The 14,055-nt window shown below is 41.8% G+C and overlaps 1 protein-coding gene across 1 annotated transcript in view; it reads left to right on the forward strand.

The window, feature by feature from the left end:
- LOC109933222 (fibrillin-2-like) overlaps positions 1-14,055 on the forward strand; it is a 114,008-nt gene that overhangs the window by 86,440 nt on the left and 13,513 nt on the right. The window contains exon 7 of the mRNA XM_020532181.2: positions 1,139-1,264. Within this exon, the coding sequence (XP_020387770.2) occupies positions 1,139-1,264 (126 nt within the window). The remainder of the gene's footprint in view (positions 1-1,138; positions 1,265-14,055) is intronic.

The raw sequence follows: 14,055 nt of genomic DNA on the forward strand, positions 1-14,055 counted from the left end.
TGTGTTCATCCAGCTCTACACCTTGTTATCTCAGATTCTCCAGCATCTGCAGTTCCTACTATCTCTTACAAACATTATAGTTTGCAGCTCAAAGTTCTGATTCAAAAATTGTCAGAGCCTAATCATATTTTCTTGTGTAACTATAATCATTGCAGAGATCCAAGTACATTTATCACCGGTTTTAAAGTACAACACAATTGGTTCATGCTTAAAACCCATTCCATCTGTTGATTCCTTTACAGGTCTTCACTGGTTTTCAGAACTATTTGTTATATCTCATACGTCAGTAATGTCTACAAATTTGCACAGCTCTGTCCCTGTGCCTGCATAGAAGAAGGAAAATCAAAACCAGTGTCCAACATGAAAGAAATATATGTTGATAATAGACCAGACATAAGGTAGAGCATTCGCAAAGTTGTGTCTATCAGAATAATCTAGATGGCACTGGGAGGTTAATGGAGCTGAACCAGAACCACATAATTCTTCAGTTCTGTTGATGCTGAGCTGGGTATAAATGTCACTCACCCAGACTTGCAGTTGCTCAAGCAATTGGAAAGTTTTCTCTAGAATGTAGAGTGATACATTAAGCATCACTGGTGTGCCTGTGAAAACTTGCCGGGAGAAATGATAAATAGGAAACCAAAACCGGAGATGATCATGTAGGCATTGGAGGGAACATTGATTTCTGGTTTCTTCTGAAAGGCAGAATCACTGCTAGTGTGCTTTTAGAAAAACTTTGCATGCAGAGAAACTCTTACAAATATCAGATTGGAAAATGGCCGTGCTAGGGATAGTTTTAAATTACTGATGGAAATGATGCAGAATTTCCACAAAAGAAGTCCATTTTCTCATAAGGTGAAACTGAGTGTTTGGTATAAATCATTGTATATAACAATTTAAAAATTTCAATAATTTTAGACTTGAAGGGATCTGAAATCTATCTCAATGAGAACCTGGTATGAAACCTAATTTTGACAAAACAAACTTAAACAGTTTCATAGAAGACTTCATCTTTCTCTTTCTTCAGATCCAGCAACTATTGTGGTTATTGTGGCGGTGTTTACATAAGGCAGATGTTACTATGTGTGCAGTCTGACTGATTCACAGATTATGGAACTGAAGTGCTGCTCTCTTCCAGATGTTGATGAATGTCAGGCAATCCCAGGCATGTGCCAAGGTGGAAGCTGCATCAACACTGTTGGCTCCTATGAATGCAAATGTCCTGCTGGTCACAAACAGAGTGAAACAACTCAGAAATGTGAAGGTAAGTAGATGATCTTAGAGACTTTATGGAATCTGTTTATTGCTGCAACTAAGCTGGAAGCATCTGTTTAATGAAATTTATACACAATGCACTGCTGAAGTCCCCTCTGTGACTAAAGCACGGAACTAGAAGAATAACATTCTTTACCTTTCGTATTTTATTCCATTTGTTTACATGAATAATAGATGGTTAGTGTTTAATCATAGATGCATAATATATACAACATATAACATACACACACCACCAACTCAGTTCTGATCGAAGCAAGTTGACACTGAGATTGTTGACTTGCTCACTGAACTGGCTTGTTTTTGTTCAGATGTTTTGTCCCCATGCTCGGTGACATCATCAGTGGAGCCTCCGATGAAGCAATGTTATTCTACTCCGCACTACTTGAGTGTTTATACAATGCTAGAAACACCTTAGCAAGGAGTCCAGAAATACATCTGTTGTTTATATCTGATCTTTTATTATTTACCATGTATATAGAAGTTGCTTTGTTCCATCCTGCAAAAGGAATTGGTTAAGGTCTGCTCTCTGTCTATTTAATAAAGTTGCTCCTAATACGCTGTAAGTACAATATTGTAATGTATAATTGACCAGAGGAAAATAATTGGCAAATAACTGGAACTTAATTGTATCATGCGTAGACAAATGAAAAGATAGGGGAAGTATTTTTATTGTGAGGTTCTGTATAAACTCTGTGTAAAATTCAAATACTATCCTCATGTTACATGAATTAATATCAAATATATGAACTTTGTTTCAACTATTCCATCTTGTTTTATTCCAAGTTAATTCTCAGTTCCATATCTTTAAGGCTTGCCTAAGAAGTCTATCTGACATATCTTATCTTCTTTTAAAGGACGTGGACATTGCTGGCAAAACCAGGATTGTTGCCTACCCCTAACTGCCCTTGAACTGAGTGGCTTGCTTAGCCATTTTAGAGGTCAGTTAAGGGTTAACCACATAGCTGTCAATATGGAGTCGCACATAGGCCAGAACATGTATGAATGACAGATTCCCTTCCTTAAAGGAATCCCCAAAAGGGGCTTCTAGAACTGGGGGCATTGTTTTAGAAATAGGGCCGGATTGTTCAGGAAAGATTTTAGGAAGCACAAAGGGTGATACAAGTTTGGAACTCCCTTCCACGCACCACAGTGGTTGCAGGATCAGTTGTTAATTTTAAATCTGACATAGATTTATTTTTGTTAGTCAAAGGTATTAACGGATATGTGCCAAAGGCAGGTACATGGAGTTAGGCCACAGATCAGCATGATCTTATTGAATGGTGGAACAGGCTTGAGGGGCTGAATGGCCTACACCTGTTCCAATGTTTCTAGTGAACCAGATTAGTTTTTGAAACAATCTGAGATAACTGTCATGGTTTGCCGAGCTTTAGATTGTAGATTTAATTGAATTTAAATTCCACAAGCTGCCATGGTGGGATATCACGACTGACCAATTTATACAAATTTTGTAAATTTCATGTTTGTGTAATAATGGCATGTACCAGCCAGGTTTGTGCATTTGTTTGAAAGATTGAAAGCTGACTTTGTTAAACCCATTGGCAGACGGGAGTGTACAGTAGAATGATAGTTTTATGGAGGCTTTGGATGGCACAGATGAGTCAGAGTGAGGGAATTTGTGGAGTGGAATGGGATTATAAGGGCATGGACGATGAAGTAGGAAAGGTCTGCTGTCCTGGGTGTGGTTGCAGAGGGTTGGGGAGAGTCAGTCAAAGTAAGAAAGGTATCAGAATTGAACAAATGTGTGACCTTTTAAGGATGTTGTCTGACAGAGTCATTGCAGGGTTACAGTGTTTCAATTATCCCCACTGAGTGTGAACTTGGACAATATCCTTCACCATGCAGAGAAGAGAGCCTCAGCTGAGCTTTCAAGTTTAGCCGTATCCCACAGAGAGGTGCTTACAAAGCTTAACATTATACATATTGCATTTACGCTGCCGGCATTTAGAAATTTTAATTGTAATCCCAGAGAAAACAGTGAAATGGTGCAAGTCTCTGGTTATGAAATCAGAACCAGCAAGCTGTTGGCAGAATCCTGGCCAATGAATAGATGTAATGGTGACTATTATCATATGAACACATAACTCACAAGTACCTAACTTTGATACATCAACTTAGCTGTTGATCTGTTGAAATTTGATGTAATAATTACTTCACCTTCACTTCTCATTAATTAATTTTGTGACTCCTAGCCCCATTTTAGTGGCTTAAATTTATTGGGCATGACTTTTTAAAGTTGCTGTCAGAGCAACATTAAAGATTGGAGGTAGTATTTTAATTAAGTTAAAGAATCTGTTCATAAATTCTGAACAATGTAATCTTTAACTGAGAGGACATCACTTCCCTTTAATTAGTAGGAATATATTTATTATTATTGACAGGGTAAATACCCCTCAGGAAAATTTCCAACATAGTTTATAAGGAGGAGTCTTCCATTTAAGAGTGTGATGTGGAGACATTTCTTCTTTCAGAAGGCTTTTAGTCTTTAGAATTATCTTACCAGGACAGCAATGGAGGGTGAGTCGTTGATTATATTCGAGGATGTGTTAGACAGAGTTTTGATTTACAAGCAAGTCAAAGATGAAAGTTGGAAGGCAGGAAAGTGGAGTCAAGAGTACAATCAGATCAGCGGCAAGGTGTGTGAACCCAATATTGGAATGTTTTGCCACCTCAGGACCCACAATATTAGAGCAAAGAAAGCCATCTCTCATCTTGAGGGTCTGTATAAGAAGGAGATAAATGTGAATCATTTTCAGAACTGTCTTCTACATTCTAATATCCCATTATACTGTGGTCAACACTCTTCCTTTGTTAGATTGTTAGATTACTGCCTAGCATTCTATTTGGCTGTTGTGTTCATGAATACAAATTATTTTAATGACATAAGTATGTTGTCAAATTTCATCAGGTGCCTCAACTGTAATTGTAATCTAGTTAGAGAAAAAGAGTTTGACTGGTGGGAGAGTTTGAGGGCAGTAGCTGTTTATCCAAGTACTGTGATGTCACATAAGCCTTTAGTGGTGCTTAAAGATAGCACTGATAGACGTTCTTACTTTATTCTTTCCCCTAAAGTGAGTTTGAAGTTAAATAGGTATGTTCAGTAAAGTGAACCTCAAAGAAGTATCCATTTTTTTATCACAGCTGAGATGTCAGATGTTGTTTTTTCAGCTGCAGTTAAACATATACATCTCTGGAATCAATGACATATGTGCTTGTTTTGATGATGGCGCCTGAAGAAACTATCCTGTTGGGAAAAAAAAGTGCTTCTGCAATGCAAACAGGATTTAAAAGTGATATCTCCATTGAAGCCTTAGTGCAGTGTCATGAACCTTATGTTTCATTCTTATCCAAGTAAACTGAGTAACACCACTCTTCAAACAGGGGTCATTTACAGAATAAACATGTTCCATTGTCAAAGGTTACCCTGCATTAATCACATAATACCCTTGCCTCAGTAGACAAATAAGTCATCCTTTCTTCAGTTGTAATTTCACCTCCACAGGGATCATAAATTGAATTCCATGGGAAAATAGCTACTGACAACATAATATACTCAAATGGGATTTTGATCAATGAAGGTGAACTGAACATATTAAAATTTTGCTTGATTACATGTTCAGTTTTACTTGTAACTTTGTCCTTAATATTTGATTGCCCTGCTGTCTGCATGTCGTAGAATGTTACAGAGTTTAATTCGCAGCTTCCCAGGATATCCCAAAGAATCTGACAGCCAAGTCAGTATATTTAAGTAATAGCCACTGTTGAAATGTAGAGAAATTCACCAGTCTGTTTACAAGATACCACAAGTGAGAGAGATAAATGATTAGATTATCTGTTGTAGTGATTTTCGCTGAGGGATAAAAATTGGCCAAAATATTCAATGCTAGAAAATAAAGTGGCTAAGGGTAAACCAGAGCCAAACTTTATTTACATACATTTACATTATAAATGGGCATCTCTTTACTCACAACCCATTTTCAATCTGTTTCTGTTTATAGGAACACAGATGAATCTCCACTTAATGCCCACAAACTGCATACATTCAAACACAATGAACATGTAATTAAACAAGGCATAAGGAGTACTCCCAACTTCTTTTTAAATAGTATCACTGTTTTTTATTTCTCTTTGGTTCTTCTCAGATAGTTTGTAGTGATGGGATATTCCCTGTAAGGTTTGTTTTTGTTATTGGGGAATGTAAAATAGAGTAGGTGGCAAGCTTACCATCTGCAGTCCAAACCCAACACCAGCCCCATAATGGAGAGCATGTGGTGGATGGGCATTGGAATGGGCAACCTGCCCACCACAGGTCAATAAATAACTACAGGCCAATTGAACTCATGCCAGTATTACCCTGCCAATGCCTTGCTACTGTAGTGTAGAGGAAAGCCGTACTCTATTCTGCTGACCAGCAATGGATACTACACCAGCACACCCATCCAGCTGGTACAAAGCCCCAAATTAGTGCAATGTCCAGGTGAAACTCAATGCTTGGCACTGCAGGCAAGAAGAGGTCAGTGATCTGTTCAGCTTTATAACACTTCGGTTCGGCCACACTTGTCGTACTGCGTTCAGTTCAGATCACCACATTACAGGAAGGATGTGGAGGCTTTGGAGAATGTGCAAAAGAGGTTTACCAGGATGCTGCCTGCATTACAGAAAAATGTTGCCAGAAACTAGGCAGTGCTATAAGGCTTTTAAGTTCAGTGAGAAGGTTGGAATCAGCTTTGAGTTCTTGACATATGATTGAATGAAAGTCTACCAATTTCCAATTCTATCAATTTAATAGACAAAACTGAAATGATTTTAGACAGCCTTTATGAGTTATAAGGACAGGCTAGAAAAACTCAAGTTGTTTTCTCTGGAGCGACAGAGGCTGAGGGGAGACTTGATAGAGGTCTATAAAATTATGAGATGCATAGATAGGGTTGACAGTCAGAATCTTTTTCCCAGAGTTGAAATGTCTAAAACTAGGGGGCATGCATTTAAGGTGAGGGGGGGAAGTTCAAAGGAGATGTGAGGGGCAAGTTTTTTATTCAGAGAGTGGTAGGAGTGTGGAATGTGCTGCCATAGGTGACGGTAGAGGTGGATATGATAGGGACATTTAAGGGACTTTTAGATAAGCACATGAATATGCAAGGAATGGAGGGATATGGCCCAAAGGCAGGCAAAAAGGATCATTTTAATTTGGCGTCATGTTCGGCACAACACTGTGGGCCAAACGGCCCGTTCTTGTGCTGTACAGTTCTGTGTTCTATGTTTTATAAGGGTAAGTGCGACTATTTTCTCTCTTCACACTCAGAAGGCCACTCCTCACTTGAACTCTTTCACTGCATACTCTTCTCACCAAAGCTCAGGGACTACAACTTTCATTATTACATGCATCATGTTCCCTCAATGGCTCTCATCCACCTCCTCCTCCAAAATTACTTGCCTTTACTTCCATCCGTACTAAAAGGCCATGTGTCTCACAGAGACTGGCAGCCTCCAAGTAACTGCAAAACGGTTGACTGCTAAACAATTAGGCTAAGAGTCATAAAATGGACCATATATTAACGCATGAGACCTGTGTGTGTATCTCTGCACACAAAGCAACCTGGCAGAAGAATGCATGTTCTAGATATCCTTCAGCTTTAAATTGAAGTTCTGAAAGGCTGGCGTGGTGTGTGAGCTGGTCTGAGAGTGGGCATGATGATGTGGTGAGGCTGGTAGCTGACCTGTGTGAATGGAAGTTGGAGACTTAAGCATGTAGAATGTTGTGATGAAGAGAGTAGGCTGAAGGCCCAGTGAGCTACCACTGCCAGGTTAATGCTCTGACTTTAATATCGGGGGCTAGCAGTGTCCAGTTTCTTGGGGAAGGGCAGGAGAATTGAAAGCTTGAGAATTGGGTGGTACGGTGGCTCAGTGCCAGGGTGCCGGGTTCGATTCCAATCTCGGGCAACTGTCTGTATGGAGCTTGCATGTTCTCCTTGTGTCTGCCTGGGTTTCCTCCAGGTCCTCCAGTTTCCTCCCACCATCTAAAGATTGTGGTGAGGTGATTTTGCCGTGGAAAATGTAGGGTTACAGGGATAGAGTCGGGGTGGGGGTGCGGGGGTGTGGGATGCTCTTCCGAGAGTCAGTGTGGACTGAACGGGCCAAATGGCCTGCTTCCACACTGTAGGGATTCTATGATTCTAAAGTTGTGTAGAAATGAGGCAGGTTTGGCTATCAATGAAAACTAAAGTATCATCCACAAAGTAAAGTGTTGCCAGAAACTGGGCAGTGCTATAAGGCTTTTAAGTTCAGTGACAAGATTGGAATCAGCTTTGAGTTCTTGACATATGATTGAATGAAAGTCTGCTATTTCTACCAATTTAAGAGACAAAACTGAAATGTTTTTAGACAGCCTCTACCTAGCTTTGAGAAGGTGATAGCTCTCACCTCTGAAACAAAGATTATGGACTGGGGGAGTTTTATTAAAATAAGGCAGGATCTGGCCAAAGTAGACTGGGAATAGTTACTTGAGGGAAAATCCAAAGCAAAATAAGTGGGAGGCATTCAACCAGGAATTAGGGAGTGAACTTGCCCAACATATTCCCTTCTCGGTGAAATGCAGGAACAACAAGCCCAGAGAATCCTGGATGTCTAGAAATATTCAGGACTGGATGAGAAAGAAAAGAGAGATGTATAATGGATACAAAGGGGACAAATCAATGGAGGCCCTACAGTGGTACAGAAAGTGCAGAGGGGAAAACAAAAAGCAATTAGGAGAGCAAACAGAGGAGACGATGGCCCAGTGGTATTATCACTGGACTGTTAATTTAGAAACCAAGGTAATGTTCTGGGGAATTATGTTCTGATGGAATTATGAATTCAATAAAAACATGGAATTCGGGTTCTAATGATGACCGTGAATCCATTGCCTATTGTCAAAAAAACCCATCTGGTTCACTAACGTCCTTTAGGGAAGGAAATTGCCATCCTTACTTGGTCTGGCCTACATGTGACTCCAAACCCCTTCTGGGCAATTAAGGATGGGAAATAAATGCTAGCCAGCAATTTCCACATCCCATGAATGAATAATAAAAAAAGAGAAGGCAGGGGAAAACACTAGTGGGCAAGATTAGGGATACCGGCCTCTGTGGAGATAGTTCCATTGGTGACAAGAGTGGGATTAATGATGTAACCATGCAAAAGTGTCTACTAGCTGAAGCCCAACTGGACTGCAAACAGGCGCTACAATTGGCTCTGTCATTGGAAAATGCAGCAAGTGGATCCTATAAGTTGCAGAGCATTCCGATGGAAGTGGACACCTTCGTCAGGCCAACTGAGCTTGGGAGACAGCACTGGAGTGAAGGCAATTGCATAGAGTTACTTAGGACATATCCTGAACAGACGGAATCCAGGTCAGCCCACAGCAAAACCCTAAATCAAAGCCAGTCCTCAGACAAATGGTTAAAAGTCACTTCAGGATCCAGGCCAGCAAGCCATTGTAGTTGTTGCTGGTATGCAGTCTCGAGATAGCAAAAGTGTCCCAATAGACCTAAACTGAGGAAGAGAACTCATAGGCCAGTATCCAGGAGAGTGCACACCCTGGAAAGTTGACCTACTTCTGATTTGGAACAGTTAAATTGCTTAGCAACATCCAAATCAGAACCAATCAAAATAAGCCTCTGGTCCCCCAGTTTTAACAAAGGTCAATACTGGCACAGCTGTTTCAGCGATCACAGAACCAGTCTTTAACAAAATTTGTTCTGGACTCCAACCTTTATGTTTGCTCAAGATCTCGCATAGACTGAGAACCTATACAGGGGAATCTTTACAGATTGAGGGTACAACTTCAGTTCCAGTCTCTTATGAGAAGCAGCTGGTTCAGTTACCACTGATTGTAGTAAAAGGCTCGGGCCCAAGCTTAATGGGGAGAAATTGGTTGAGGAAGATTCACCTTGATATTTTGATTATGAAATGGCTGCCTGAGTAAAGTCCAAATTAAATACCCAGACGTTTTTCGGGAAGGTCTAGGGACTATCAAAGGAGCCAAGGCCACCTTGCGTGTTGACCAGGAAGCAATTCCATGATTCTGCAAGACCCACCCAGTGCCATTTGCTTATGGGTAAAAGTAGAGGCAGAAGTCAGGAGGCTGGAAAGTGAAGGAATCATCAAACCACTTCAGTTGGCGGAATGGGCGTCACCACTCATATCGATTGTAAAGCCCAAAGGATTTGTTTGCCTTTGTGGGTGGGGGCAGGTTCAAACAAATGGTAAACCACTTCTCACAGCTGGATAAATACCCAATCCATCACATAGAGGACTTGTATGCAAAGTTGGCAGGAGGGCTGTCCTTCTTGAAGCTGGATATGTTCCATCTGTATTTGATATTTGTAGTGAGATGAGGTTTCCCAGAAATATGCCACCATTAATACCCATAAGGGTTTGTACCAGTATAGGAGACAACCACTTGGGGTATCATCAGCCTGCGCAGTTTTTCAGCGGATGATGGACAACGTTTTGCAACGTCTACCCCAGGTCACCATTTATCTGGATGATGTGCTAATGACAGGGAAGACCTGAAAGGAGCACCTAGAGAATTTGGACATAGTCTGTAGATGTTTCTCCCAGGCAGGCGTATGCCTTAGAAGGGAAAGATATGTGTCCCAGGTACCCCAAGTGACCTGCTTGGGCTACAAAGTCACAAGACCAGGCTGCACCCATTGGAAGTTAAAGTGATGGTGATCAAAGGTGCTCAGCTCCCACACCTATACCAGAGCTTAGGTCTTCCCTTGGATTGGTGAATTATTACAGAACGTTCATACATAACCTGGGATCCATCCTGACACCTTTGCAACAAATCTTACAAAAAGAGTCAGCCTTGTATATGATCACATACCCAAGCCATAGCTTTCAGGGAAGTGAAGAAACAGCCATTATTCTCTAAGGCACACTATGATCCCAAGTGAGATCTGGTACTGACATGTGATACCTCCTGTCACAGCATCGGGGTAGTATTAGATCATGAATTTGTAATAATAATGGACCACAGGCCCATGCTGGGTCTACTTAAAGAGGACAAGACAGTGCTGCCTAGAGTTCCAGGCCAAATTCAGTTGTGGGCTCTAATATTAAGTGCGTATAATTACAGTTGGAACACTGTCTGGGAGGCCAATAACAAATGGAGATACATTGAGCCACCTCCCGCTAGCAGAAACACCACTGATGGTACCACCACTGGAAAAGTCTGTAATGGTTTTAAATTCTGTGGACACACTCCCAGTCACAGCTGGTAAGATCAGACTTTGGATGCAGAAAGATTCTGTCCTGGCAAAACGGAAACAGCTGGTAGTGATGGGGGATCCCAAAGGACCATAATAAACAGAATTGAAATCTTTTTGGACTCAGAGAGACCAGATCAAAGTAGAGGACGGCATACTATTATGGGGAGCAAGAGTGATTGTCCTGAGCAAAGGTCACTGCCAGATACTGGCTAAGCTACACCAGGGTCATTCAGGGGTTCCCAAACTGAAGATGTTGGTGAGAAGTTATGTTTGGTGCAGACATCGCCAGGTTGGTGGGGCAGTGCCCAAAGTGCCAACAAGGGCAAACATTACCGGCAGCGGGTCCCCCACGTTTGAGGGAATGGCTGGATAAACCCTGGACTTGGTTATACGTCGAATATGCAGGTCCTTTCATAGCCTCAATGTTCTTAGTCATTGTGGAGGCCCACTCAAAGTGGTTGGATGTGCATAGAGTTCATTCATCAAACATGGGGATGACGATAGAAAAACTGTGCGCATTTTTTCCAATATACAGACTCCTGGAAATGTTAGTCGCAGATAAAGACCCATCATTTAGCAGCAGGGAATTTGAGTATTTCCTATTCAAATGGTTTTTGTCATACAAGGGCAGTTCCATACTATTCATAATCCAATGGTCTGACAGGAAGACCAATCCAAACTTTGAAGGAAGGATTAAAGAAACAGCTTTACTGGATACCAAACTGTCTCGGTTCTTATCTGATTATGGCCATCCCTCAGGATAGCTCCAGCAGAGATGCTAATGGGGAGAAGGTTCCGTATCAGGTTAAATCTGATCTTCCCAGACCTTGTGGGGGGCGTTGGGTGAAACAGCATCAGGACTTCCACTGCCGGAAACAAGACTCCGGTAAGCTAGAGAGACAGTTTACTTCAGGAGATGAAGTTTTGTGTGGACCATGGGATCGCCCTGTGTGGGTAAGAGACATGGTTGATGTGAGGTCAGGTCCAGTGACATATAAAGTTTGGGTCAGCTCAATGGTCCTGAACAAGCACTAAAACCATATGAAAGCTGCAAACTCGGAAATAGTACAGGAGCAAAAGTGCCTGGTTCCTCGACAGCCTTTCTGACGGCTCCAGAACCCATGGGTTCTCCCTCTCCCATCAAGTGTTGAAGATATTTCGGAATCTGAGATGGACACGGTACACGCCTTTGCCGCCTGAATTTCTTCCGAGACTTGTCCAGGCACAAGAGGTGAGCTACTGTGCATTATATGTCGCCCGTATCAGGGGTAGAGTTGGAAGAGCCTCACCTTGTGTTAAGACGCCCCAGGAGGAACTATAAAACAAAAGAGGTGGAGGAGAGATAGCACAACAATGTGTGTTTAATCTTTAACATAACACGTACTAAAAACCGCTTTGTGGGTGCAGGAAGGAACGTTGAGTAGCTATTGAGTGAGGAAATGGTGTTGAAGGAGTGGTCAAAGAGGTATGTTTTAAAATCAAGTGGCAAGTTAATGCCACCAAGAACCAAAGGGACAGTCCCTGGCCAGTTAATTGATGGAGGTCAACACAAACAAAAACAAAAATTGCTGGAAAAACTCAGAAGCTCTGGCAACATCCATGGACAGAAAACAGAATTAGCATTTTAGGCCCTGTGACCCTTCATCAGAAGTGATTGTAGCTGGAAAAAGGCTATTATATAACAGGAATCCTGTCAGAGCGAGGAGGAAAACTCAAGGTGGGGGAAGAGAAAGAGTGAAAGAGGGGTAGAGGTAGAGGAAGAGAGAGTGACTGGGGGTGAATGTAAAGAGAGAGTGACAGGGAATGGCTGTAAGAGAAACTTGGGATGGGATACAGAAAGGGTGACTGTGGGTGGGAGTGGAGAGAGAGATATTCATGGTGGGTTAGAGAGACAAAGAGGGGATCAGGAGAGAGAGCGATTGGGGCAGGGGGTAGGGAGTGACTGGGGCGGGGGGTAGGGAGTGACTGGGGCGGGGGGGTAGGGAGTGACTGGGGCGGGGGGGTAGGGAGTGACTGGGGCTGGGGGTAGGGAGTGATTGAGGATGGAGGTTAGAGACAAGGTGTACCATCATCCTTTATACCCTTCATGTTAACTTCATGCCAATCGATATTAACTACTGACAGACCCACAATCCCCAGAGCTACTTATATCCCCTCAGTGGATGACACCAAAATGGGTGTTGTAGTGTTCAGTGAAGAAGGTGATCTTAGAGTACAATAGGATCTTGATCAACTGGGCCAGTGGGCTGAGGAATAGCGAATGTAGTTTAATTGAGATAAATGTGAGGTATTGCATTTTATTAAGACCAACCTGGGCAGGACTTACACAGTGAATGGTAGGGCCCTAGGAATTGTTGTCGAACAGACAGACCTAGGGGTTCAAGTACAGAATTCCTTGAAAGTGGTGTCACAGGTAGACAGGATGGTGAAGAAGGCATTTGACACGCTTGCCTTCATTGCTGAGAGCATTTAGCACAGGAGTTGGAATGTCATGTTATAGCTGCACAAGACATTGATAAGGCCACATTTAGAGTACTGTGTAGAATTCTGGTCGCCCTGTTACACGAAGGCTGTTATTAAACTGGAAAGGGCACAAAAAGATTTGCAACAATGCTACTGAGACCGGAGGGTTTGATTTATAAGGAGAGGCTGGATACACTGGGGCTGTTCTCCCTGGAGTATAGGAGACTGAAGGGTGACCTTATAGAAGTTTATAAAATCATGAGGGGCATAAATACGGTGAATAGCTAAGGTCTTTTCCCCAGGCTAGGGTAGTCCAAAACTTGAGGGCATAAGCTTAATGTGAGAGGGGAAAGATTTAAAAGAGACACGAGGGCAACTTTTTCATGCAGAGGGAGGAGTGTATATGGAATGAGCTGCCAGAGGAAGTGATAGAGGTGGGCACAATTAAAACATTTAAAAGACATTTGGACAGGTACATGGAGAAGAAAGGTTCAGAGGGATATGGGCCAAATGCAGGAAAATGGGACAAATTCAGTGTAGGAGACTGTTCGGCATGGGCAAGTTGGACCGAAGGGTCTGTTTCCATGTTGTATGACTCTATGACTCTACAGGACAACTTAGTGCTAACCCATGTCCCCCCTTGACCACCTTGCTCCTTACACTCTCTGTGCCAACTCACCCACTATACACATTGATCAGACCTCAGGAATTGTATCGAGTTGGAATCAAATAAAAATAAAATATAATCAAATAATCAAATACATGCCTTTTGCAAATTTGACTATATTTTTAAAATGCTCATGTAAAGAAAACACTCAATACATTTAAATCCCTTGAAGTGCTTGATTTCCTATCAAATAAAACAAACATTTCCTTCAAGGACTTAATTGTTTATAATTAAACAAAACATTTGTGTTCACAGCCCCACATTAGAACTCTGCTCATCATTATTTAAATGCTTAGGGCTGTGGACTATGAAATTATAGAACTGTTGGATTTTTTTCCCAAGCATTAAACAGATTGGGGACTTATATGACTTGAAAGCTTC

This window comes from Rhincodon typus, chromosome 3 (assembly GCF_021869965.1).
Source record: "Rhincodon typus isolate 14 chromosome 3, sRhiTyp1.1, whole genome shotgun sequence".
Classification (NCBI taxonomy): domain Eukaryota; kingdom Metazoa; phylum Chordata; class Chondrichthyes; order Orectolobiformes; family Rhincodontidae; genus Rhincodon; species Rhincodon typus.